The sequence below is a fragment of the Carex rostrata genome, chromosome 6 (genome assembly GCF_964058835.1).
Source record: "Carex rostrata chromosome 6, lpCarRost1.2, whole genome shotgun sequence".
NCBI lineage: Eukaryota > Viridiplantae > Streptophyta > Magnoliopsida > Poales > Cyperaceae > Carex > Carex rostrata.
The window spans coordinates 7064202-7091094 of NC_135923.1; the positions used below are offsets into that span (position 1 = coordinate 7064202).

Genomic DNA, 26893 nt, shown 5'->3' on the forward strand with positions numbered 1-26893 from the left:
TGCACATTATGCCCGCTATTTTATAAAGTTTATCGTATAAAGCATATAAATTATTTTTTATTGTAATATATACTCAGGTCAAATATAAAGCATATAGTGATGTTGCATAGGGATCCGTATCCTCCCAGGTACCTGACTCAACACAATTGAAATGGACGGCCCAGATTTAATTTTAGCTGGTGGGTGCTCGGGATGGTGTTAGGGGGGCAGTATTATTTGTGCTTTGAGATTTGTGCCAAGTTAAAAATTCTAATTTCAGACCGTCCGATTCAATTGTACTCAGTCAGGTAACCGAGGGGATGTGAATTCGTTGCATAGAGGGACACTGTCATTCATGGCAAGAATCTCCTAATAGAAAAGCCAAATTCATCAACAAACAACAAAATGTATCCCTAATACATATCATTCATGTAGAACTCCCTCATTGGAGAATGCCAGAATAAGGTTTCAAAAGCAAAAAAATAAAAAAGGCCATGCCCAGTGCCGAAAGCTCCCACACATTGTGGGGTCTGGGGAAGAGAATTTCTAGGCAGCCTTTCCCTTGCTTTTTGCAAGGAGGCTGATTCGAACCCAGGACCTTCAGGACACAAGTGGAATTACTCTACCACTGCGCCAGGCCGCCCTTCAAAGGTTTCAAAAGCAACAGGAAATAATACTGCTGGCCAATTTCAGTTTTCTTCTTCTGCCAGAGCCTGTCCAGTGCACTGTCAGCATCACCCTGTTTAACAATCCAATATGTAAAAGTCTTATTAGCTTTCTAGTTTACTAGTATAATAGATTCCTACTGTAGTTTCCATTTCATAATTTACTTGCACTATACAATATTGTAATATTGTAAATATGGTTTACTTGCTTGAGTATTAATTATCAAGTCTCATGTGGATCCAGGTTCTAATTTAATTCTCATCCGGAGTCCCAACTAATGATTGAGAACTGTTGAGATTGAAGACAATTAAAGGGCTAAGCCCATTTGAGTTTTGCCATCGGCTGAGAGCAAAACAGATTTCGTTTTGTGCCTTTGCCATCGGTATGAAAGTCAACCGATTGTATTTGGTGGTTATTGCTATCGGTAAAAGGATGACACCGATAGTGTTTGATTTTAATTATAAAGCTTCAGCCGTAACTTCTCTGGTTAGAGCCGAATGAAATAATATGAGCTGCTCTCCTCTCTGTTGAACAAAGGCTCTTTTTCAAACTTTGTTCTAGGGTTTGCTCTCTTTGTTCTAATTCACCGATACATTTGAGAATCTAATAGATTAGTGCATGAGATTGTAAGAGAGTGTTATTAGCTTGTTAATCTCCTTGTGTTTATAAAAATCTTGATATAGTGAATTTGGGTCATGTGCTTTATGGGAGGAAATTGGATTAATTTTACTGATGAGAGGATTATGGGAGGAAATTGGATTATATGTTCAAATTATAGGGGAAGCAGGATTCAAATTCTACATACCACCCTGTGCAATTGATTCCTTTAATTATATATGCATGCACTATTTCAATTGAAAGTTATATACATGCAAGCAAGCATGAAGAAATAAAAACAAAACTAAATATCTGGTAGTACGGAGGAGCGTGAAACTATTTTGGAACCCAAATCAATCTGTTCCAGTGAACTAATTAGAAAATGTCACTCAAACAGAACAGACGAAGTTTGGATAACATTCAAAAGAACAAAAAAAAAAATCTCAATAATCGACTCATTACAAAGATACAAACACAACTAAAACAATATAAATACAAAACATTTCAGTTTCACTAGACTAATCCAACCTATATTTTCTTCAACTACTTTGTAACCCCCTTTTAGTTTGAATCAAGGGGTACAGAAATAATTCTCAAATTTGAGAAGTTCTCTCTTTCAAATTTATCTTGCAAATGTCTGTGAATAACCAATATTACCAAGTCAGGACAGTCAGAAACATTGAGTTGTTTGAGTTTGGGAATCTCATTTTCAAAATATAAACTATGAAGAGAACTCAAATTTAACAATTGTAGATGCTCCAGAGATGGAAACCCTCCAGGCATAGTAATCATATCCACAGTAATATTGTCAATTAGGAGATTCTTGAGCCAATTTAACTTCCCCAAAAGAGGGAGAAAGTTGACATTGTTGCAGTTAGAGATTCGAATTGTCTCTAGGTTCGAAAAAGATACATCCCCCATCCAAGGAGGAAAGTTGTTACCTGGATAGTTTACAACCCATAGACACTCAAGTCTGTTGTGTGGCCGCAGAAACTTGATTACCTCTTCACTTGGTTGCTGAAGCTGCATATCATTGGGAGCCAAACTCTTCCACCTCAGCATTAGATTTTTAATAGACGGTTTTCCTTCCAAGTTTGCATTAATGTCATACCCAATTGGCACATTCTCTAAGTTCATAATGCAAAGATCTCCGCTAAGATTCAAATTCTTTAACTCATTAATGTTGCAAGATGGACCTTGGGCAGAGGTCACATTGAACCTAGAGAGTGTTTGAAGGTCTTCCAATTCACCAATCCCTTGCGGTAGTGTCACTTTAGTTGAATCGGTTATCTCATCCCAATCGAGATTCAAATCAAGATGTTGCAAGTTGATTAACCTGAGCAACCCTTCTGGTAATACTGCAAGCCTCAAACATCTCTTAAGCTCAAGGGAAATAAGATTGAAGAGGTTACCAATTTTCTCAGGTAGGGTTGTAATTTTAGTACTTGAAAGACCAAGGAACCTCAGGTAAATCAACCCATATACCGAATCCGGTACCAGTTCGAGATCACTGTTGCTCATATCTAGAACCCGTAAATGCATATACTTACGGAAAAAGGATGCGGGTGTGGAATTCAGCTGCAGCACCCCGTCATTTAGTTCATGATAGAATTTCAAGGTTTCCAAGTTCGAGTAAGGCTCTAAGCACTCTAGTTTCACAGTATTTGTATCCTGTGGTTGCATAAAAGAAGCATAGCGAACCTCATCTGAGTTACCATGATTATCTTCAGGTAGAGGTTTACCAGACGCTAAGCTGCGAAATTCATATTTTGAAACCATCATTGCTAGATCGAGCATCAGGCTTGTCATTCTGTACCTCTCTACCTGACGGGAGAAGAGTTTGGCATTCTGACCTTCAGTACCAATAGTTATTTTCTCAAAGAATGACCTCCATACGAGCTCATCAAAGTACTTGCTACCAACTGCCTCTAGCTGGCTTCCCCCGTCTGGTTTAATCAGCTCTTCTGCCCTCCAGTATCTAATCACCTGATCCTTCTCAAATACATAATTTTTTGGAAATATCGAGCAGTAAGAAAAGCACTGTTTTAGGTGATATTTTAAGTGATGGTAGCTTATCTTTAAGCTCGCAAGAATGGACCCATTAATATCATCTTCGAATTTGAGGACTCGCATCTCTCTCAGCATATCAGACCACTCTTCAACACTTTTCCCATTTAATACTGCCCCTAGAGCCTTGGCTGCCATGGGAGATCCATGACACTTTTTCGCAATATCTTGACCAATCGATACCAATTTCTCCTGATTGGGATTAATGATATCTTCTGGGAGAGCTATGGCCTGCATTAACTGCCAGCAATCTCTGTCTTCTAGACCTTCTAAGCTGAATCGTTGCATTACCCTTCTCGTTATCTGGCAGCTGGCTTTTTTGTAGCGTGTTGTGATTAGAACCTTGCTTCCATCCCCCCCAGCAAGCAAAGGCTGTTGCAGCCTCTCCCAGTAATTCAGATCGATGGCCCAGAAATTATCAATCACTAACAAGAACGTGTTGTTGCCTCTACGTGTATCGAGATAATTCCTAAATGGTCATATGAAGATTAGGCTAGTAAGGAGATCATTAGTATTGGTGTAGTGTTATACATTATTTTTATGTTATGGCTCGATCATATGAGGCTACAAGTAATATAAAAGTGTTGATCAGTGTTGGCACCAGCCAGCCAATGGATATTGGTATCAGTTTAATAAGATCAATATTTGAAGGCACTGTTAGAAAGGCTAAAGAGGTATTACAATACTCAAATCAATCTGATTACCTCCATATACCAAAATTTATTACAGATACGTGCAGAATCAGAACCTTCTTTTGATTACAATAATATGTGTATCTTCCTAGTTCCTGCTTATTCATGACATGCCCCAACTGGCATTTATGGATCATTCTATTTATGGGAATGAGATCCGATGTTATTTTTCTCATACTTTTCTCTCTATCTCTTTTATCTTACTCTCTCTCCCACGTGATCTTCTCTCTCTCTCTTCTCTTCTTTGAAGAGAGAGATAGAGAGGAAATGAATAGCAGAAGATTGGGATCCCTATTTATGGACCAAGTTTTTTTTTTTTTTAAATTTAGTTTGGACATTTTTTCTCTGATTGGAAATCAAGTCATCTAACTTTTTAATATTTATAAATGGTTGTTTCTTTCGGATTTCAAACCTGCAACCTCCCATACAAAAAATATTGTCTTTGCCACTATATCAAACGCTGGTTCTCTCTTGACAATTGAAATATACTTTTTCGTATAATTTGTTGAATACATAAATGCGCAAATCGTTGGCTGTTGTATAACTTTCACACACAAAATAATAAAATATATATTAGAATAGTAGATATATATACCATAGTTTATTCTGCAGCGTGCCCAAGTCATCGGAATCCCACCTCTGCCCGGTCATCTTTTCACAGATCTTCTTCATGGCAGTGCTCTCATTACACCTTTCTGTCAAACACACCCATGCCTTGATATTAAAACAATTATTTAATCTCGGATCATCATATACCATTTGAACAAGCGTGGTTTTCCCAATCCCAGCTGCGCCATAAATTGGAACAACAGTAACTGTTGATCTCGAAACACTTGCTGTAGTCTGAGCGGTTATCAACAAGTCCACAATTTCATTTTTGTCATTTTCTCGGCCGATTATGCTTGCCCGGTCATGACATGGGCCAGTTTGGGGCTGATCGCTCCTTTCTTCATCCTCCCCTCTCAGCCGCAGATTCCTTTTACTGATCGCAATCTCATCCACCCTGCTGTCAATTTTATCAATCTCAGATGCAAACCAGCTGCGCTGACGTGGGCTCCATTCGGGGCCAACAGATGGGAGCTTGATCTGATACCATTTCCTCTTACGCGAGCTACTATGCTTGTGCACATTGATAGCAGTCTGGTACCCGTCGTGGAGGTTTCGTGTGTGAAAGTACACTGACTTGAGATCCCTGAGCCAATTTATAACCGACTCATCCTCAATGTAGCGGCGGTCCTCTGCATCGATTAGGAGCTTGTTGATGCGACGTGATGTGCGTCTAACCCGGTCGAGCTCTTCTTCTACGTCACGGTAGCGGGTCACCAGAGATAGGCATTTATCCATTGTCTTGTCTACCAGGCCCGGAACCAATTCCATGGTGATCAGTGTCTAAGGAGGAGGAAGGAGAGAGTTGACTTAAAGAAAGACTTGAGTGGAGAAAGAAGAGACCGCGAGAGTGGATGTACATAAAACTTATTAGTTGGGGGATTCTTCCTGGATTGAGAGTAGTTAAAGATGCGAAATTTCGCATATTCAATTTATAATATCAATTACATATTAGCAAAGAAAGGTGCCTCCTGGCCGTTTTTTTTTTTTGTACCACTCTAAAAAATCGGAATAAATTAAACAGCACCCGAAAAATCGGATTTGAGATTCCACCACGTTCGCGTAGTGGATCTGCGAACGGATCGGCAATCCGTTCGCGTAACGGATCCGCGGACTGACCCGCTAGCGTCATGACCCGCTAGAGTGACCCGTCCGCGTGGTGGATCCGCGCACCGACCCGTTCGCACGGTGGTTATGCGCACTGATTAGGTTTAGAATATATGCAGCCCAGATCAATTCTGTTTCAATTCTTCACCGAAGACAGCCGCCAAGGTACGTTTTTTTTTCATTATTTTTTTCCAAAAATTTATTTTCTATAGTATTATTTAATTTAGTGCATTTTTTTATAATATTAGGTTTGTTCAACCAATTATGATTGGAATTGCTTGTTATTTTGGTGGTGAAGTATTACAAGGACCAAATGGCGCTTATTATAGCCACCAAATGCCGAAAATGTTCAATATCGGCTTAGGTTTGGATTTTAGAAGTATAAATAGGGAAGTGTACCAACAACTCGGTATTGACCACCGTAATTATGAACTGGTAATTAACGCAAGGATAAATATTGGCCAAGGCAACCAAACCTGGTTCCAACAGTTTTCGGTACAAGACGACAACAATTGGGAGTTATATCTCCAAATGACAATGAATATGGTCACTCCTTTCAAGTTTCTAGAGTTATATGTGGTAGCCAACCCCAGACAAAACTCTAGACAGAACTCCAGACAGAATACCAGACAATTGTTGCACTTGACTCAGGGTTTGGGGCTCGAGCAATCTGTAACGGGTCCTAGCCGGACCCCATCTGTAGCGGGTCCTAGTAGAGTTCAATCTGACAGGGGTCGACCTCAAATTCCATCTTCGTCCTCTAGCCGAGTCCAATCTGAAAGGGACCGATCTGAAACCCCTGAACAGCTTTATTATGCTGACAATACGGACGAGGATCCTGAAGAAAGGGAGGCAGAGGCTAATTGGGATGATAATGGGGACGGTGGGGTATCAGATCACAGTGATGAGGATACTGGTATTCCTATGCTTGGTAGACGGAAGTGGCCTATAGTGGGTCGTGGGGAAAGGCATCCGTTTGAGCAATTTCATGACACATCAGGGTTTGAAGAGGCCGATAGCTCTTTTTTTGCGACTTCTGAGGTATGTTTGTTAATTTTTATTTAATTTTAATATAATTATTAAATTGTTGTTATTAAATTGATGTTGTTTAAATTTTGGTGTTTCTTTTGTAAATCAAAAGGGAGAAATACATGAATTGTCTGAAGGGATGACATATGACAGCAAGGATAAGATGAAAGATACAATTAACCACTGGCACATCAAACATAATAGGGAGATTAAAAATACACACAGTGATACCACCAGGCTGAGGTACAAGTGTGTTAACGCCCGATGCAGGTGGGCGTTGGTTGCGAGGGCTACAGGCTTTGGTAATACTTGGGCCATCACGAAGAATGCGGCTAAGCACACATGTCACGCATCAGCATCCAGGTTAGATCATGCACAGTTGACGTCCGCTATGGTCGCCAACTGTATAAAATTATCATTGGAAAAAAATGCTGATATTTCTATCCGGGCAGTCGCTGACTTATGCGCTGAAAGGTACGAGGGTATCGTTCCAAAGTACAATAAATTATGGCGTGGTAGAGAATTAGCAATTGCACGGGCCTTTGGTAGTTGGGAGGGGTCTTATGGGCTGATTATCCCTTTGTTAGAGGCAATAAAAAGAGCAAATCCGGGAACCCAATATAAAATTGTTTCAAAGGCAACCACTAAGCCAGGGTATCATTTTTTCATGAGAGCAGCATGGGCATGGGGACCATGTATTGCCGCAGTCGGTCACCTCAGACCCGTCATCAGTATCGATGCTTGTTTCTTGTCTGGCAGATACAAGGGTAAGCTGTTAATTGTAACCGGATATGATGCAGAGAACCAGTTAATCCCGTTAGCATTTGGACTGGTAGAGAATGAGGATTTTGAGAATTGGGGATGGTTCATGAAGTGGGTGCGGGAGTTTGTAATTGGGCGAAACAGATACATGTGTGTGGTATCTGACCGACACAAGGGCATTAAAAAGGTGTTTATTCAAGATGATTTGGGTTGGTGTGAGGAGAAAGGGGAGTGTGCTCATCGCTACTGCTCTCAACATGTGTTTGAGAATTTTGGAAAGCACACTAAGGATAAGGTAGCTTCCACCTTTTTCAAGGTCATGGTTAAAAAGAAAAAGAGAAGAAGATTGCAAGAAGGACTTGATGCAATCGGGAGGCGAAATCCTGCTTGGTTGGCTTATTTGGATACATGTGACAAATATAATGAAAATGACGAGGAAGAACTGCCTAAGCCATGGAAGGTGTATCAAGCTATGGATGATGGATCTCGTTGGGAAATAATGACTAGCAATGGTTCTGAATCGCTCAACCATGTCTTCCAAACTTCTCGCAGGTTTGTATATTGTAATCCTCCCATTTTTTATTTTCATTTTCTTCATTTAATTGTAATTTTTAATTATCATAGGTTACCAGTTGCCGCAATCATTGAGGAGACGTTCTACAAGTGTGTCAGCTGGTTCGAGCAAAGAAGAGAGACGGCTGTGCAATTGCAGGCAGAAGGTCAGCTTTTTTCTACTCGCGTACAAAAGAAGCTGGATAAGCACATTGAGAAGACTAAGAAAATGTCAACGCTTGCATTCGGCCATAATGAGTTCATGGTGACCTCACATGGCGAAAAAGTTAATTTTGACATGGAGAATGGCAGATGGGTGCACACGTCAAGCGACTGCAGGTACAAGGTAATTCTGAAGAACGACCATGAGGTGGAATGTACGTGCCAGAAGCCTGAGATGGGTGGAATACCATGCGTTCATGTGATGGCGGTGTGTCGTTTAAGGTAAAATTATATTTTATTTAATTTGGAATTTCATATTAGGGACGATATTACTTACTAATGTATTGATATTACAGGAACTTAAATCCAAATGACTTCGTCAATTATTATTACAACATTCAAACACTCATCGACACATGGAGTGGTGAATTTCATGTGTATGACAATCAATGTGATTGGCCAGTGCAAGAAGGAGATATCTTAGTTCCAGAACATCGGTTAGTGAAATTGGGTAGGAGACGGCACAACCGGATCCAAATGTGGATGGATGTATTGGAAGGACGGCGAAGGGGTCACCGAACCAGTAGAGAAACTCTCGAGAGGAATGCGAGAATAAGAAGGGATGCGAGAGGAAATACGCAATAGGGCTGGATATGTGATTTTAACCAGAAATTTGTATCTTGTGTGTTTTTTTTTTATCAGAACTCATGTTATTTGGTATTCGAATTTTGAGAAATGTAATAGCAGACGTGATAAGATCATAAAAAACAAGCATAAACCAAATAAAAGTCAGAATAACAGTCCGAATGCATAAAAGTCCAAACAGTACGAATACATAAAAGTCCAAACAGTACGAATACATAAGAGTCTGAGTAACATATGTAACAATCAACTACTTGGTCGGTGGTGTGTACGGCTCCTTCCTGGTCTTCTTCCTCTTGCCACGCCCCAACTCCTCTTCTTCCGAGCCCTCTTCCTCTTCCTCTTCTTCCTCAATCTCTGAACCTAGAAAATTGAAAGGCGACGTATACTGCCGCGATGGCTGTGGTGGGGTCTCCTCTGGTATATGTCCAAACAAAGGCTCCTCAGATGAGCCAGGTGGAATGGCAGGACCGAAAATAGAAGCTACAACAGACTCTGCATAGGATGGAACTGTCTCTGTCTGGTACACTGCTGCACTGTCCTGTAGTGGTGGCTCATCCTGTGTGAAAAACCGAGGAGACGGGTAATCCTGAGTGTATACGGTACCAAAATCGAAATCCTGCGATGTCTGAGTCTGCTCAAAATCCTGCGATGTCTGAGTCTGCTCAAACCGGGGCTCAAAACCCTGAAAAATAGATGATTAATAAAATCTGGGGCTCATTTCTCAATATGTAAGTTATTAGAAGAACACGTACCACTCGATCTCCAAATTGCTGAAATGCTGCCTCAGGCGTCGGTGCGGACAAGATCTCTGAAAAATCCGGCTCTGGTGTGCTCATCTGCTCTGCAGAATCTCTATCATCCATTTCGTTCAAATCCTCGTATTTTGGAAGATCCGCTAGCCTCAAGATCTTGTCTAGTTGGTCCTTGTACCCGGCGACGACTACCGGAGGTGCAGATGTGCACAACAAAATCTTACCAACCTTCTTCCAGCCTCTTGTGATCCCATATCTTGCGTTCCTCATCTTGTGCTCCTCGAATTTATACCAGCAAAGAGGACTGATACTCTCTTTCGTCATATTTGGAAATATGGTACGGGCCAGTGATAAATCCAGCTGTAAATCATCTTGCGTACGGTTTTCATTGCTACCGCTGGTTGACGCCATACTAACATTAAATTTATCAATTTTGTCAGTTTTGACCTCTATCAATAATTTCAGGAACAGTACAAATCTAAAAATAATACAAATATTTATGATAATCCAATAATATATCATTATTCTTTGATGAATCGGTAAAATCATACAATAATGCATAACGATAAATTTATGATTTGATACATTTCTACTCAATTTTTGTCTAAATATAACAATGTAATAATAATAATAATAATAATAATAATAGGCAAAGACTTCTATGGAAATAAGGACTTATTTGTAAAATGAACATATTTTTATTTTCAAAGTTCAAATAGTAGATCCGAACCGTTCATCTTGTTCTCCATAATAATATGTGCTTGGAGACCAAATTTTACATTTTTCTGATTTTTTTTACTATTTATTAAGATGGGTACAAAATTCAATCGTCTGAATTTGATATTTTTTTGTACCCATCTTAATAAATAGTAAAAAATTCAGAAAAATAAAAAATTTGATCTCCAAAAGCACATATTAATATGGAGAACAAGATAAACGGTTCGGATCGACTGTTTGAACTTTCAAAATAAAAATATGTTCATTTTACAAATATGTCCTTATGTCCATAGAAACATCACTCATAATAATATATTACAATTTTTGGACATTCCTAAATTGATCCATTTCTAAATTGGTACACAACTAAATTAAACTAAATAAAAAATGTACCAACTAAACCAAACTACTATTTTTGTCTACTAAAAAATATACTACTTAAGTAAAACAACTATACAAATATTACACAAAAATATACCAACTAAAAACTATACAAATATTTGGTATTCTAACTAAAACAAAAACTACACAAATATTTGGTATTCTAAACTAAAACTACACAAATATTTAATATTCTAAACTAACACTAAAACTACATAAATATTTGGTATTCTAAACTACAACTACACAAATATTTGGTATTCTAAACTACAACTACACAAATATTTGGTATTCTAAACTACAACCACACAAATATTCAATATTCTAAACTAAAACTACACACATATTTATATATAATTTACAATACTACTACTAAATAGAAAATTAAATAATAAATTTTAATTAAAAAAAAAAAAAAAAACCTGATTTTTGCGGAGACAGCGACGGACAGGGACGGACAGGGAAAATGACCTGCGGAGCCGCTTTATATGCATTTCCACCACGTTCGCACAGTGGATATGCGAACGGGTCGGTGCGCGGATCCACCACGCGGACGGGTCGCTCTGGCGGGTCATGGCGCTAGCGGGTCACTCTGGCGGGTCATGTCGCTGGCGGGTCAGGTCGCGGATCTGTTACGCGAACGGGTTAGCGATCCGTTCGCAGATCCACTACGCGAACGTGGTGGAATCTCAAATCCGATTTTTCGGGTGTTGTTTAATTTATTCCGATTTTTTAGAGTGGTATAAAAAAAAAACACGGGCCTCCTGGTTACATATCAGCCGTTCAACTATAGAGGAAAACTATTATTATTAATTATGATAATTGCTCTACGAAGTTTTTTTTTTTTACAAAAAAAAAATTATTATGATATTTTTTTACCAAAGTCTTACACTTCTTGTTATTATTTTAAAAAGTTCAATTATCAATTTTTCAACAATTTTAATTTTGATATTTATTATTTTAATTTAATAAATTTTATAGCAAAATTAAATATTTTTATATATTAAATGTTCAGAAATATTTTTAAATTACTATTTGATAAGATTTACTAAATTATACTGTAATTATAATAAATAAAGATTGTTCGGTAAATAAACAGTATTTATATAATAATACAATAAAATAACAGGTTATCATTACAATATAAATATTTTTTAAATAAGCGAGTTAACATTTAATTTGAAAAGAAAAGAGTATATTTTATATGTATTTATTTTATCATGTACAAAATAAATTAAAATAGAATATTTGTTAAAAAAATTTACATATACAGACAAGTGGAGGTCTAGCTTAACTACTATTTAATGTCTATAAAAGACTTTTCTCATCCGAATTTTAAATTCATCAACCGATGAAAATATTTTGTGATAACAATGCGGCAAGGTATATTGCTTCGAATGTGGTATTTTACAAAAAAAAAAAACAAAGCATATTAAAGTTGATTGTTATTTCATAAGAGAAAAAGTTTAAGCAAAAAAAAAATCAAAACTCTTTACATGAAGAGTCAATATCAATTAGCTAACATCTACACCAAAGATTTAATTCTAAAGGCATTCGAAGACATAACAAACAAGTTATAATTAACCTATATCTATAATCAAACTTGAGGAGAGAATTGAGAATAAAAAGTGAATAGGGACTAAATTAACAATAATGTAAATTACGAAAAAGAAACTTTTCTCCTTTGCTACTAATAGAAAGTTGTTGTTGGTATCAACTATTGGATACCAACGGTATAATAGATATAGACAAGTATATAACCCCATCATCCCCTGTTGTAAAGATAAAACAAAATATTCAATAAAATTAAAATATTCAATTCTCATAACATTTACAGTGCCTCTATTTAAAAGGGACATCTTTGTTAATTTAATTTCCAAATTAATTACATAAAAAATTAAACAATTAAAAGAGGATGGAATAAAAATGTCAATATTTTATAGGATATTGAATATTACGATATTTTACTTAAATTTATTGACTATTTTAAAAGTTTACATGGGCATACTAGAAAATTTCCCTTATTTACTTAAATCAAACAAAAACGCTGGAGGTGATTTTCCATCTGGCAACCGATAATTTGCTTTTAGAAAAAGAATATGCGAACTTTCGCAATATTAATCACGAGTTTGGCTAATATAATATCAGTGTTATTTTAGCTATATAACACCAATTCTAAAACCTATCAAATTGACTTCAAACGATTAATCCAAACCGTTCAAACCGATTTACATTATGAGTAATGCATTTACATACAAATTTTTTATATTTTCGAATTATTTTAGTATCAAATCAAGCAGTAAAAATATTGAAAAAATGAATGTATTAAAATTAACTTAAAAACTCACATATTTGACCGCTTGACCTAATACTAAATAAATTCGAAAAGTTATAAATTTTGCATAGAAATGCACAACTAATGAAGTAGATCAGTTTGAACAGTTTGGATTCACCGTATGAAGTCGATTCGATAGGTTTTAGAATTGGTGTTATATAGATTGAAATGACACTAATGTTATACTAGCCAAACTCATTAACCACTCTTCACCCTCTCCAATATTGTAAAAGATTCCTTTCACTTTCAGATTTGAGATCCACTCCCAGCTGCTTTGAGATTAGGACTAGCGAAGGGACAGTATTTTTGGGCTCTGAGATTCGTGCGAAGTTAAAAAGAACGGTCCAGATCCAATAATTCTAAAAGATTCTCTATTACGGTACTGGGGAGGACCTGAATTCTCTTCACAAGAATCGAATCAGCATCACCCCAGGTACCTGAGGTACAAGTGCTGAATATGGACCATTGATTTCACTTTGCACGAATCTCAAAGCAGGCCCCCTAAGCCTCAACATCTACCGAATTGAGTTTAGCTCGGATGGAATTAATCTGGACCGTCCATTTTTATAAATTGCACCTCAGGTACCTGGGCGGATACGGACTCGGAAGAATTCCCCAAGTTCCCAACTCACAAGTTTTTATATCGACTCTCGGGGGTCTCTTCTTTCTCCACTCAAGTCTTTCTTCAAGTCAACTCTCCCCTTCCTCCTCCTCAGATATTGATCGCCATGAGCTGGCTTCCCAAAATCGGGTTTGTTTCAGGCCTGGCAGAGAAGGCAGGTGAGAAGTTAGGGGATAGAGTCGTATCTCTCTTGGAGAGTGAGGTGACCCGCTACCGTAACGTAGAAGAAGGGCTCGGGCGGCTTAGACGCACATCAGGTCGCATCAACTGTCTCCTAACCGATGCCGAGGAGCGCCGCTACATTGAGGATGAGTCGGTCATAAATTGGCTCAACGGTCTCAAGTCGGTGTCTTTTGACACTGACGACCTCCTTGATGAGTACCAGACTGCCATCAACGTGCACAATGCCAATGTAGCACCCTCGCATAAGAGGAAATGGTATCAGATCGAGGTCCCAACCATTAGCCCTGAATGGGGCCCTTTACAGCGCAGGAGGTTTGCATCTGAGATTAATAAAATTGACAAGAGGCTGGATGAGATTTCGAAGGGTCGAAAAAATCTGAGGCTGAAAGGGGAAGATGGGAAAAGGAGAGGTCCCTCTCGTCCGAATGCCCGGCCTTTCCAAACTGGCCCATGTCATGACCCGGCAAGCATAATTGGCAGAGAAAATGACAAAAATGAAGTTGTGGACTTGTTGATATCCGCTCAGACATCAGAAAGTGCTTCGGGGCCAAAAATTACTGTTGTTCCTATTCATGGCGCAGCGGGGATTGGGAAAACCACGCTTGCTCAAATGGTATATGATGATCCGAGATTAAATTGTTTTAAAATCAAGGCATGGGTGTGTTTGACAGAAAGGTGTGATGTGAGCACTGCCATGAAGAAGATCTATGAAAAGATGACCGGGCGAAGGTGTGATTTTCGGGACATTGGCAGGCTACAGGAGAAGCTTAGGTATATATATATCCTCTATTCTAATATATATTTTATATTTTTTATGTGAAAAAGTATGCAACAGCCAATAATTAATTTGCGTGTTTAGGTATTCAACAAATTAAAAGAAAAATTAGGTTTCAATTGTCCGAACTAAATTAATAAAAAATGAGAGAGAGAGAGAGAAATAAAACTTGGTCTATAAATAGAATGATTTATAAATGTCAGTCAGGCATGTCATGAATAGGCACGAAAATACACATATTACTGTAATCAAAGGGTCCTGATTCTGCTTGTATGTGGAATAAGTTAGCATATGGAGGGAATCACTAATTAGGTTGTTTTGCCATTGTTACAATCATTTCCCTTTAGTCTTGCTAACAGTGCCTTCAAATATTGACCTTACTAAATGGACACCAATATCCATTGCTCACCAAAATTAATTACTTGTAGTCACATGAGCCATACATAAAATATGTTTGTTTTATATTGCCATTTAGGGAGTTTCTCGGGAGGCATGAAGACAACAAGTTCTTGTTAGTAATTGATAATTTTTGGGCCACTGGTTTCCATTACTGGGAGACGCTGCGAGTCCCTTTGCTTGCTGGGGGAGATGGAAGCAAGGTTCTAATCACAACACGCTACGAGAGAACCTACAACATAATGGAAAGAGTAATACAACGACCCAGCTTAAAAGGTCTAGATGAAGAAGGTTGCTGGCAGTTAATCCAGTCCCTTTCTCTTTCACAAGGTGTCATCAATCACGATCACGAGAAATTGGTATCGATTGGTAAAGAAATTGCGATAAGGTGTCATGGATCTCCCATGGCGGCCAAGGCTCTGGGGGCAGTATTAAATGGGAGAAATTATGAAGAGTGGTCTGATGTGCTGAGCGAGATGCGACCCCTCAACGATGATATTAATGAGGCTGTTCGTGCTAGCTTGAAGATAAGCTACCATCACTTAAAGTATCACCTAAAACAATGCTTTGCTTACTGCTCGATATTTCCTAATGGTTATGTGTTTGAGAGGGATCAGGTGATTAGATACTGGATAGCAGAAGGGCTGATTGAACCAGATGGGAGGCGCCGGTTAGAGGCAGTTGGTAACAAGTACTTTGACGAGCTGGTATGGAGGTCATTCTTTGAGAAAATAACTATTGGTACTGAAGGTCAGAATGCCAAGCTCTTCTCCCGTCAGATAGAGAGGTACAGAATGCCAAGCCTGATGCTAGATCTAGCAATGGAGGTTTCAAAATATGAATTTCGGAGCTTCGAGTCTGGTAAACCTCTACCTGAGGGTAATCATGGTGACTCAAATGAGGCTCGCTATGCTTCTTTTTTGCAACCCAAGGATGCAAATACTTTGAAACTAGAGTGCTTAGAGCTTTACTCGAACTTGAGAACCCTGAAATTCTGTCACGAACTCAATGAAGAGGTGGTGCTGTCCAATTCCATACGGGCACCCTTTTTCCGTAAATTTATGCATTTACGGGTTTTGGATATGAGCAACTGTGATCTCAAAGTGGTACCAGATTCGGTCGGTGATTTGATTCACCTGAGGTTCCTTGGTCTTTCATATACTAAAATTACAACCCTACCTGAGAAAATTTGTAACCTCTTCAATCTCCAAACCCTTGAGCTTAAGGGATGTTCGGAGCTTGCAGTATTACCAGAAGGGTTGCGCAAGTTGATCAACTTGCGGCATCTTGACTTGAATCTTGATTGGGAGGAGATAACCGATTTAACTGAAGTGGCACTGCCACAAGGAATTGGTGAATTGGAAGACCTTCAAACACTCTCTAGGTTCAATCTGACCTCTGCTGAAGGTCCATGTTGCAACATTAGTGAGTTAAATAATTTGAATCTTAGAGGAGATCTTTGCATGCTGAACTTGGAGAAGGTGTCACCTGGGCATGCCGAGAAAGCAAACTTGAAGGGAAAGCAGTTTATTGAAAATCTAATGCTGAGGTGGCACAGTTCGGCTCTCAATAATGAACAGCTTCAGCAACAAAGTGAAGACGTAATCAACTTTCTGCTGCCACACAACAGGCTTAGGTGTCTATGGATTGTAAACTATCCAGGTTCCAAATTTCCTGATTGGATGGGGGATACATCATTTTCAAGCCTAGAGACAATTCGAATATCTAACTGCAACAATTTCAGCTTTCTCCCTCTTTTGGGGCAGTTAAAATGGCTCAAGAATATCCTAATTGACAATATACCTGTGGATACAATAAATATGCCCAGAGGGTTTCCATCTCTGGAGCATCTACAATTGTTAAAGTTGAGTTCTCTTCAGAGATTATCTCTTGAAAATGAGATTCCCAAACTCAAACAACTCGATGTTTCTGACTGTCCTAACTTGCGAGTATTGATGATTCACACCCATTTGCATGATAAATTTCAAAGAGAGAACTTCCCAAATTTGAGAATTACTTGTGTACCCCTGGGCTCAAATTAAAAGGGGTTACATTGGTAGTAGAAGAAACTGTAGGTTAGATTAGCCAAGTGAAATTGAAATGTTTTTTTTATTTCTATCTTTGTAATGACTCGATTATTTTGATTTTTTTTCTCTGTATCTTCTGTTTTTTTATTTTCTTTTGAATGTTATCTAAACTTGGTCAGTTCTTTTCATAATTAGCTCACTGGAACAGATTGATTTGGATTCCAAAATATTTTAACGCTCCTCGGTCTTACCATATATTTAGTTTTGTTTTTATTTCTTCATGCGTGCTTGCATGTATATAACTTTTGATTGAAATAGTGCATGCATTTATAATTAAAGGAATCAATTGTACAGGAGACATAGGTGGTCATGTTAATTGTTATATATAATTTCAATCCTGGTTCCTCTGATTTTCCCCTGAAAACCTTGAAAATTTAATATCTGCATTCTTATATTATGCCGTAGATGTCCTGATCAGCCCTCCAATCAAATAATGCATCTTCTTTTGATTAAATATATCTTTTTTATATGTAAAAGTCTAAATTTAGTTAGAAACATACTCGCCACACATACTACTACACGATATGTTACAATTAAAATTGAATAGAGAACAAAATTGGAGAGAAAATCAATTTATTCATTTTCTTATTTCTCCTCTCAAACTAGCCCATTCCTTATTTCCTTATTTAAGAATCATGATGGATGATTAATTTATTTTTAAGAATACCAAATGCTAACATCTTTTAAAGATATTTTCTCAGCATTTGATATCTCCAAATTTTATACGTTACTTAATTTAAGCTATAGTGAATTTTTTTACAATTTTACTTCTTCAATTTTGATAAGATAATATATTATTTTTTTTTAGTATGTTCAGATTTGTTCTTAAGTTTCAGTTGTTAATTATATGGAGAACATGTGTTGAGACGGGATTTTAGTAACATTAACTATAATTAGTACCACAAAATGAAGCAACTAATATATTACTACGAATTCACTTTCACTAATTTTTTTTTTTGTCCTTTTGACTCTTGCTTATGAGATGTATATATTTCTACAAGCCATTTGTCTTTTTTTTTTCTTTTTTTTATCAAATCTCTTTACTTGCATTAAAATTTAAAATTCAAATTGTAAATCAAACTCTTGATAATTTTCATTTTATAATATGTTTTCGTTGCAATGCACGGGCACGATGCTAGAATTGTACTAATTGCAATATTAAGAAAACAAATAGAATGACAATTCTACCCTTACCAAGGTGTCCCCTCCTTTCTCTTCGTAACTTCATTTAACCTTACCTACGGGTTTATCCTTAAAAAAAAAAAAAACCTTTCTTTAAACCCTCCCCCCTCCTTTCAGAGTTTTTCCTTAACACCATGTTTGGATGGAGAGTAGAGAAAGGAAGAGGAGGTGAAGAATAGAAGAGAATGAAATGTAATAGAAAAAAAAAAGATTAACATATTTAGCCTCTTTGTGTTTAGATGATTAATAAGGGAAAATAAATTTAATTTTCCTTGTTGAACTTAGGGGCACCTCTAATTGCTCAAAAGCTGAAATTAAATTGCAATTGAAAGTAAAAAGATGAGTTTAGAGAAATTTGACACGCGGGATGTTAACGGAGTTCGGCAAAACAAAGGCCTACGTCTCCGGGGCTTCGCAACCTTGTGTGGTGTGCCTTTCTATTACCCAATACGAAAGGATTACAACTTGTGAACCGTTGAGCCCTTACACACCAAGCGGGAAGTCAAACGACCAACTCAAAGAGATGAGAACAAGGTCTCGATTGTCTAGAGAATCAATAGAAACACTCAATAGATCACTCTATCATAATCTATATCAAGATTAGTGAAGTAGGTTTGAGGTTGCTTGAGAAATTTTGAAGTTTTAAGCTCTCACAACAATGGAGTAGGCTAAGCTCTCAGAAAATCGCTTTTGAAATGATTAGGGTCGGCTCAAATGCTTTGAGAAGAAAGCCTAATTAACTATTTATAGAGTCAGCTAAAAAATGAGCTAATTGAGCTAAAATGTTACAACGTTTTCAGAAAACATTACAACGTTTTCCTTTTGCGATTTTTAGGTTTTCAATTTCCTGACAGCTCAGCTAATTGTTTAGAAACGTTACAATGTTTTAAAAACGTTACATAACGTTTTGTTCTATAAAATCTTGATAAAAACAGGAATTGTTTGAAGCTCAGATTTAATTAAAACGTTACAACGTTTTATGAAAACATTACAACGTTTTAAATTTGAATTTAGCATTGATACAGACAATCCTGAAACGTTATAACGTTTTACAAAAACGTTACAACGTTTAAGTTGTTCTGTACACCTGTGCTTCAGCTGTTTTGACAATCCTAAAATGTTATAACGTTTTGTAAAAACATTACAACGTTTTAAGTTGTTTCTGAGTTTTAATCAAGTTTTTACTTCAGTGTTTTTGAACGAATTAAAACGTTACAACGTTTTATAAACGTTACTAACGTTTTACTTCTGTAAAAACAGCCTCAAACTTACTTTACCAAACTTCTGATTTTACAATTCGTATTCTTGATAAAAGTCTTCGTGATTTCTTCAGTCCAAGCATATTACATTGCAATTCCAACTCTTCTTGGACCTACATAATCTCAAAGTAGAAGAAATCGTAAAATTCAATAATTGTATGTGTTTGCAAATTAGTCAAATAGACGTAAAAGATTATTATACGAACAACATTCCTTTCCGTCTTATTTCTTGATTGGTTGATTAAAATTTAGAGTGTTAATGAAAAATTCGGTGGCCGTTGAAGGATTGTGATAAAAAAAACTTATATGAGAATTATATATGTAAGATATAGGATTAGACGTTTGTGTTATTTTTTCGAAAAATATTTGCAACAAAATTTCTTTTCATCCATTACACTTCAAATTGAAAGAAAAACTGAGTCTATTGACTACAATAATACAATGTTAAACATTTCACCTCATATACTCTTCGTCTCCGTGTAGGTGGCAGAAAGTTGCACGGCGTCAGGTTAGCTAACGGTGCGGGATTTTATGTGGGTGTGAGTTAAAATGTTCCCGGCTGGGTTCAGTACTCTGCTGCTTTGAATGTGGGCAGGTCACCGAACTCAGGGGAAGGCATTCACTCGGGATTTGCTTCCTGCATTCCTTCTGGTTCACCCCTTGTGACAACCTACGTTCATGATCAGTTGTCGGAGGTTTTATTATTTTTTGATTGCGAGGACGTTTTACTCCCGACAGGTGCAAGCACCCGCCGTTAATTACATCAGAAAGACCTTTCGGGTCAGACTGAATACCTCATGCATTCCAGGATTTGTGCCTATTTGGCTTGAGCTGAATAATAGGGCTAAGAGAGGCTCATGTATGGCTTGTTTTGGTCATGTGTTTGGTTCTCATCTAATTTTAGAAGCATGTTTCGGTTAACCGTCATGATATATGCATGAAGACATGGATTTTATATGTTTCAAGTGTGAGAACATTCGTGAGAAATATCATTTGTGTGTTCTTAACTTGAAAGGAGTATTTAAAGATCATTTTTATACTTTTATTTATGAAACATGTCGAGAGAGGGGTCATTTCGGTCATTTCAGATTATGGCTGAGACTTGAATGTGTTCAAATATTGTCTAAAATTATAGAGGATTTAATTTGGGTTCATTTGGGACTAATTTGAGTCGATTTGGACTTAGTATGAGAAAGTTATGGCCAAAAAGGACTTGAAAGGGCTTATCTGTGAAGATTTTATACTCTCAGGGACTTATTTGTAAATTTCTAGGGACTTGAGGCTGTAATTTAGGCTTTTGATAGGGTCTGGAATGCAATTTGGGCCTTTAAGGGCTTGTTTGAGGAGGTTTTATGCTGGCAGGGACCTTTGTATAAATTTACAGGGACTTCTCTCTGTATTTTAATAAACAGAGGGGGCTTATATGCAAAAGAGAATCTTCTGGTCACATGTGGACTTTAAGATCAGTGCAGAGTTTTGAGATTTGGGCTTTTGAGCCTTTGAGATGTGCACAGGCCATTGGATTGGGCTTTGAGATGGGTGCAGAGAGGGTTTGATCAATTGGGCTTTAAGATTTGGGCTTTGGTATCAAGATTTGGGTTTTTTGGGCCTCAAGATGTGCACTGGGCCATTAATTAATGTGCAAGGCTCCAAATACCATTCATTTGAGCTTTGAGATTCGGGTTTGTCTTTTAATTGATTTAAACATATGACATATGGGGCCCAAATGTCAGGATCCGTTGGATTTGATTTGAATTTAGTTCGTTAGATTAAAGGGATTGCTTTAGGATTCGTATTTCCTGCTTTGAGAATCGTGCAGAAGGGTTTGCCGACTAGGATTCTTCCCCGATGAACTCTCTCCGGCCGATCTAGGCCACGGCTGCGTCGGCCAAGGGCATGGTTATGATCGTGGGATTCTCAGGAGTCGATTGGTACCGTTGTCGGCCATCGGAGGCGGCGGAACAGGCATCTACAGTACCTATCGGTACCGATTGGATTCCAGATCGATTACAGTTGATTTCTTTGAGATTTCTTTCAATTGATTGATCATTTGACATCGTATGAGGCTATGTACGACGTTAGAAGCATCAATTTCATGTTTAGAGAAGTTTTAGGCATGATTTGGGTTATAGAGTCTCGGTTCCAATACCAAATTGGTACCAATGGCTGGTACAAGGGATTTCAAGTCAAATTGGACATTCAAAGAGACCACTTATGTCATTTGGAATGTTTTGGAAGAATTTGAGAACTTTGATTTATATTAAATCAGAATCTGGATCAAAGTGATATGAAGAACATATATATTTTAATATTTCTAAATCATTTTCTCTTGAATTTTATACAGGATATGTGATTTTTATTTCATAGATTCAAAGATATACATGTCAGGGATTTTTTTTTCCAAATTTGGGAATTTTCTGAGCTCATTTACTTAGCTAAATGGCTTGTTCAGTGCCAAGGGTATTGATGGTAATTTTGCCAATTTAAATTGCAGAATTTTCATATTTTAAAGATGAACTTTGGAGATCCATATCTTTCTGTAGGAATGTCCAAATGATGCAAACTTTATATCAATTTTGTGTGTTTTGATGTGTTCTATCCGGTTATGAGGTCCATTTTCCAATTTGGTCCATATTTTAATCAGTATTGACAGATCTGTCAACATAGCTCAAAACAGTAGTTTTCAGTGCATTTCCTTATACCAGCTGAACTTCTTTGGCAATTAGGTGCTGAAACTGAGTTTGTCATGGTACCAGGGGTTGGTACAAGTCTTTTTAAGGTCTGGTTTGATCCAATACAAGTCACCAAGGGCATTTAGCCACTGTTTTCATACCAGAAACATATAAAGAGGAGATCAAGAGTTCAAAACTTATCAAATCATCATTTTCAATATATTTTTGTAGTGTCAAAGCTTTGGAAATATGCAGGGAGGTCCCTGATTGCTTTTAAAATCATGTTTTTATACCTTTTCACTTGATTTCAAGAGGCATTATCATCAAAACTTCATAAATTCAAGGATGTAAATGACATGTGGCAATGTAATTGCTGTCTTTTTACACATTGAACCTCAGTTTCTCACTATTTGCAAATAAACCCTTTAAAATAGTGAAATTAGCCATTTTGATAGCATAACCTCATTATTTCTTTGGTTTTATTTGCAATTAGGCCTTTCTCAAGTGGTCATTAGGTTGAGAGTTGCAAAGGATGCCTGTGGCTCACTTTAAACAACCCTTGTGCATTTATCTTTTATTTAAAGTCACTTTATTCCCTTATTTTGATTATTTTTGTAAAGAAATCAAAGGGGCAGATGAGCAAGGATGCTTGTGGCTCACTACACTCATCTTTGCCTCTAATTAATTTACAAAAATGATCAAGGGAGGCAGAGATTAAGAAAATGAAAGAAAATAGAGAAAAATGTACAAAAATGTGATTTTTGGGAAAGGCTTTGTATTAAAACAACACATTTTTGTGTTTTTGATGCTTATATGCATTATTTAAATGTTTTTTAAAGAAGAGTATTGCATCATAACAGAAAAGAAACAAAGAAACACAAGAAAGAAAGATCAAATAGCAAGAAAATAGCTTTATTCATGAAATTTGATGTATACAATGGCCCCCTAGGGGCCTTACATTGAATCCAAGCTCTAATTACCTATGAATTAGACTTGACAAGCTCAGATGAAGCTTATGGTGAGTGTATGCACCACTTGATGTGTATATGTGTGTGTTTGTGTGTGTATAGGTGTTTCTTTCTCTTTTCTCTTGATTTCTTCCTGTCTGCCTCTTTTTCTTAAGCTTCATTTGGGGTGCCTTTTTATAGGCTAAGGGCTCAGCTCCAGATTTGGTAGGGCTGAGGTGGTTTCATCTTGGCCAGAGGTGTTTGATCAAATGCCTCTGCTTGATTTGTGTTTATTTGAATGCCATCAAGGCAGGGGATCACCCAATTATACATTGACATGTCATTTGAGTGTGTTGTATTGATTTGAGCCCTTGGATTGACCATTAGGGCATTGCATGGCATGGCAGCCCTTGATTTCATGGCTTCTGAGGTGTGGCTTGATTTGCATGACTCCTGGGGTGCAGGAGGAATATTCTTCTATTTTGGAGTGACCTCAGGTATCCCAGGCACGTGTCCTGGGGACCAAAATGAGCTGGGAACAGCTAACAAGCTGATTTAGGGTGCACCCGAGCCACTATGGAGCTTAACATGTCCCTTTCCTCAATTACTGAGCTTCAAGCATGCTGCCTTGCTACATGGCATCGTTTTAGTTTCCTTATAATGTTCCAAGGCTCAATTTATCACTAGCACCATCAATTTGATGCTCTCAGCCATGGTTGGAACCGAGCTAAAGCTCTTCACTCAATTCAACTTATTGAGTCCATTAAACTTCAAATTAAGAGCATAAACAACATCGCCTATGCTTATTGGGTATCCCTGTTGAGTTTCAGAGCTTGATTACATCTCTAGCTCGAGTTCGCAAATTTGCTCTTCTTCTCTTCTCGGCTCGAATTAGAGCTTGTGAGAAGGAGTTAACCATTGAGCTTTAAGTAGAGAGGAGAGGGAAGGTAGCTCTCTCGATCTCATCTGATATTTACTTCAATTTCTTCCCAATTTCGTCGAATTTGAAGCTCGAAATTGAGCTCAGACCGTGAGAGAAAGAAGGAAGACGATGTCAGGACTTGGGCCCCGCTCGTCAGCCGCACTGACACGTCCTCTCTCTCTCTTTCGTTTCTTCTTTTCCCCGCATAGGCTTAGTGCATTGTAGGCCGTATAGAGAGGCAGTGGCATGGTTTATGGTGCTCCGAGAGCACACAAAACGAAGGGGTCGAAGGTGCTGAGTTTAAACTCAGCGCTCTCCTTTGTTGGTTCGGTTGGTCAGGGTGCATCGTGCACCATTGCACTGCCATCCGGTGTATAGAGTTCATTTCTAATGCACTGAGCTCATCCATATTCGATTCTCAGCGAAATTCACCTCTGGGAGGCTGACAGTGGGCCCTGGGGTTAGATTTAAGCTTAGGAGCTCCCATACTGCACCCAGAGAAGCTATGCTTATTGCTATGGGTACCCTGTGCAATGTGGCACCAATCAGGAGCTGCCAAATCAGCATATTCTTTGAAAATTCATAACTCCTTAACCATTTGGAGTTAGAATCTGAATCTTTTATCAAAATTCATGGTTTCAAGTGTAGAATATTACCATGAATTTTAATATGTCATTTCCCTTTGTTTTGGGAAGGTTTTAAATCATTTGGCATCTTTCCAAGCATTTAAATTATTACCAATATTTTAATTGGCAATATTTTAGGGTACAACACTCCGATATAATTTTGTCAACTAAACACGATTCGATGAAATATTTTATTTTCTTTCCATTCTCTTCCTTCCTCTACTCTCCATCCAAACAAGGTGTAACAAATTCCCTTGTTGAATGTGAACATTTGTGTACATATTTGTGTACAGCCATTTTCATGTAAATATAACAATGGTTATTGAGTAGAACTAGGGTGTTCTTAAGCTCACCAAGGTGTTTGATGAGCTCAACTCCAAAACCTATTAAATTGGCTTTAAACAATTAATCTAAACCGTTGAAACCAATTTACTTCATGAGTGATTAATTTACATGTGAAGTTTTTAGAATTTTGAATTAATTTTGTATAAAGTCAAGTTATCAAAAAATATTTAAAAAATGAATGCACTAAAATTAATTTATAAACCTTATAATTTTGACCGCTTGACTTTATACTAAAATAATTTGAAAACTAAAAATCTTTGTATGTAAATTCATTACTTGTGAAGTAGATAGATTTCAACCGCTTAGATTTGTAGTTTGAAACCGATATAATATATTTTGAAGTTAAACTCACCAAAACACCTTGATGAGCTTAAAAACACTCTAGTTTTACTCATGATTATTAATTACTAATTAGAGATCAATCATGCGATATTGGAACAAAACAATCCAGCTCGATTCAATTTCGTATCAACCCCTGTAAATGAGCTGTAAGTGATAAAGTCGGACTATTTTTTTAACTTGACACAAATTTCAAAGCAGACCTCTTATAATTTTAATAAGAGGATGGCTCAAATGCCTCCATGTTTTTGTGCCTCCATCATGCCTCTATCTCTCTCCATCATTTTTAAAGTTCAAACAGTCGATCCGAACCGCTCAACCTAACCTCCATACTAAAATATGTTTGGAGACCAAATTTTATATTTTTAGGAATTTTTTTACTATTTTTTTAGATAGGTACAAAAATACTGTTTTTAGATGGTTCAGATTTACTGATTTTGTACATATCTAAAAAAATAGTAAAAAAATTCCTAAAAATATAAAATTTGGTCTCCAAACATATTTTAGTATGGAGGTTAGGTTGAGCGGTTCGGATCGACTGTTTGAACTTTGAAAATGATAGAGAGATGGAGGCACAAAAACATGGAGGCATTTAAACTCTCCTCTTTTAATAAACACCGAATTAAGTTTGATTCTGTTGAAATAATTTGGATTGCCTGTTTTTTTCTTTTTTTAATTACTTCGCAAGTCGTTGTCCGTTTTTTTCCCCTAAAATTGCACCTCAACTACTTGGAGGGACACAGACTTGCTAATTTCAGCATAAATTATAACTTTTACACGGATATTATAAAATAAACCTGTTGTTATTCCGATATCAACCATTCAAACTTTTTTATCCACAAATTTTATTCTAAAATTTCAACAAAGATCAACGATTGAAATCGAAATAACATGTTCTTGTTATTCCCAATAAATAACAATTTCCGTCATACCAACGATAATTCTGAGATCAGGAGCACGAACGTTGGAAAAAAAATAGTATTCCTGTATTCTCTCTCTTTCTTTTTTGAGAAAAGATTTTTGTCCACACTATTTTATCTGTTCACAATGCTAATTTAATGAACTGCCAAATGTATCCAACCTTTCTTTTATAAAAGTTTTTCGATTAGCGCTTTTTGTTTTTGAAAATAATTACTAATCTCTCTTTCCGCTCTCTCTCTCTCTCTCTTCACAAAAGCAAAACTTATTTTTCTCTTTCTCTCTTCACATAAACAAAAGTTCTAGCGGTAGATGCTTCCCTCTTCTTTGGCGGTTCTCCTCTCCTCAACCCCTTCCCTCTGACGACCTCTCCTTTGACGGTCTCCTCTTCGACAGGTTCTTGATCGTGCAGATCTGAATGGCCTCCTCTCCTACAATTCATTTTTCAACAGCAACACCACTACTCGCCGGTGCCACCACTCGTCGGCATTTTTTTTTCTCTCCAACGGACTTCTCCGGCATCTCTCTTAGATTCTAATGGAGAGAGACGATATAAGAGAACAGTGATCTG

At 37.3% G+C, this 26893-nt stretch overlaps 2 protein-coding genes across 2 annotated transcripts; one reads left to right on the top strand and one right to left on the bottom strand.

Moving 5' to 3' along the window:
* Positions 1–1693: 1693 nt before the first annotated feature.
* On the bottom strand, positions 1694–5417 carry LOC144556046 (putative disease resistance protein RGA3). Its single transcript, XM_078304530.1, has 2 exons — positions 4597–5417; positions 1694–3778 (listed from the first exon to the last, which is right to left on the bottom strand). The coding sequence occupies exons 1-2, from the start codon at positions 5376–5378 to the stop codon at positions 1804–1806; spliced, it is 2757 nt and encodes a 918-aa protein (XP_078160656.1). The 5' UTR covers positions 5379–5417; the 3' UTR covers positions 1694–1803.
* An 8274-nt stretch (positions 5418–13691) lies between these two features.
* LOC144556047 (putative disease resistance protein RGA3) lies at positions 13692–17329 on the top strand. The gene is made up of 2 exons (XM_078304531.1): positions 13692–14625; positions 15105–17329. The coding sequence occupies exons 1-2, from the start codon at positions 13778–13780 to the stop codon at positions 17065–17067; spliced, it is 2811 nt and encodes a 936-aa protein (XP_078160657.1). The 5' UTR covers positions 13692–13777; the 3' UTR covers positions 17068–17329.
* Positions 17330–26893: the final 9564 nt, after the last annotated feature.

What these genes read in the sequence shown, in the direction of transcription:
- LOC144556046 (XM_078304530.1), bottom strand. Translation starts at nt 5,378, where the DNA reads ATGGAATTGGTTCCGGGCCTGGTAGACAAGACAATGGATAAATGCCTA. An exon ending in ACGCTGCAGAATAAACTATG is followed by an intron (nt 3,779 to 4,596) that starts GTATATATATCT and finishes ATGACCATTTAG; the next exon opens with GAATTATCTCGATACACGTA.
- LOC144556047 (XM_078304531.1), top strand. Translation starts at nt 13,778, where the DNA reads ATGAGCTGGCTTCCCAAAATCGGGTTTGTTTCAGGCCTGGCAGAGAAG. An exon ending in AGGCTACAGGAGAAGCTTAG is followed by an intron (nt 14,626 to 15,104) that starts GTATATATATAT and finishes ATTGCCATTTAG; the next exon opens with GGAGTTTCTCGGGAGGCATG.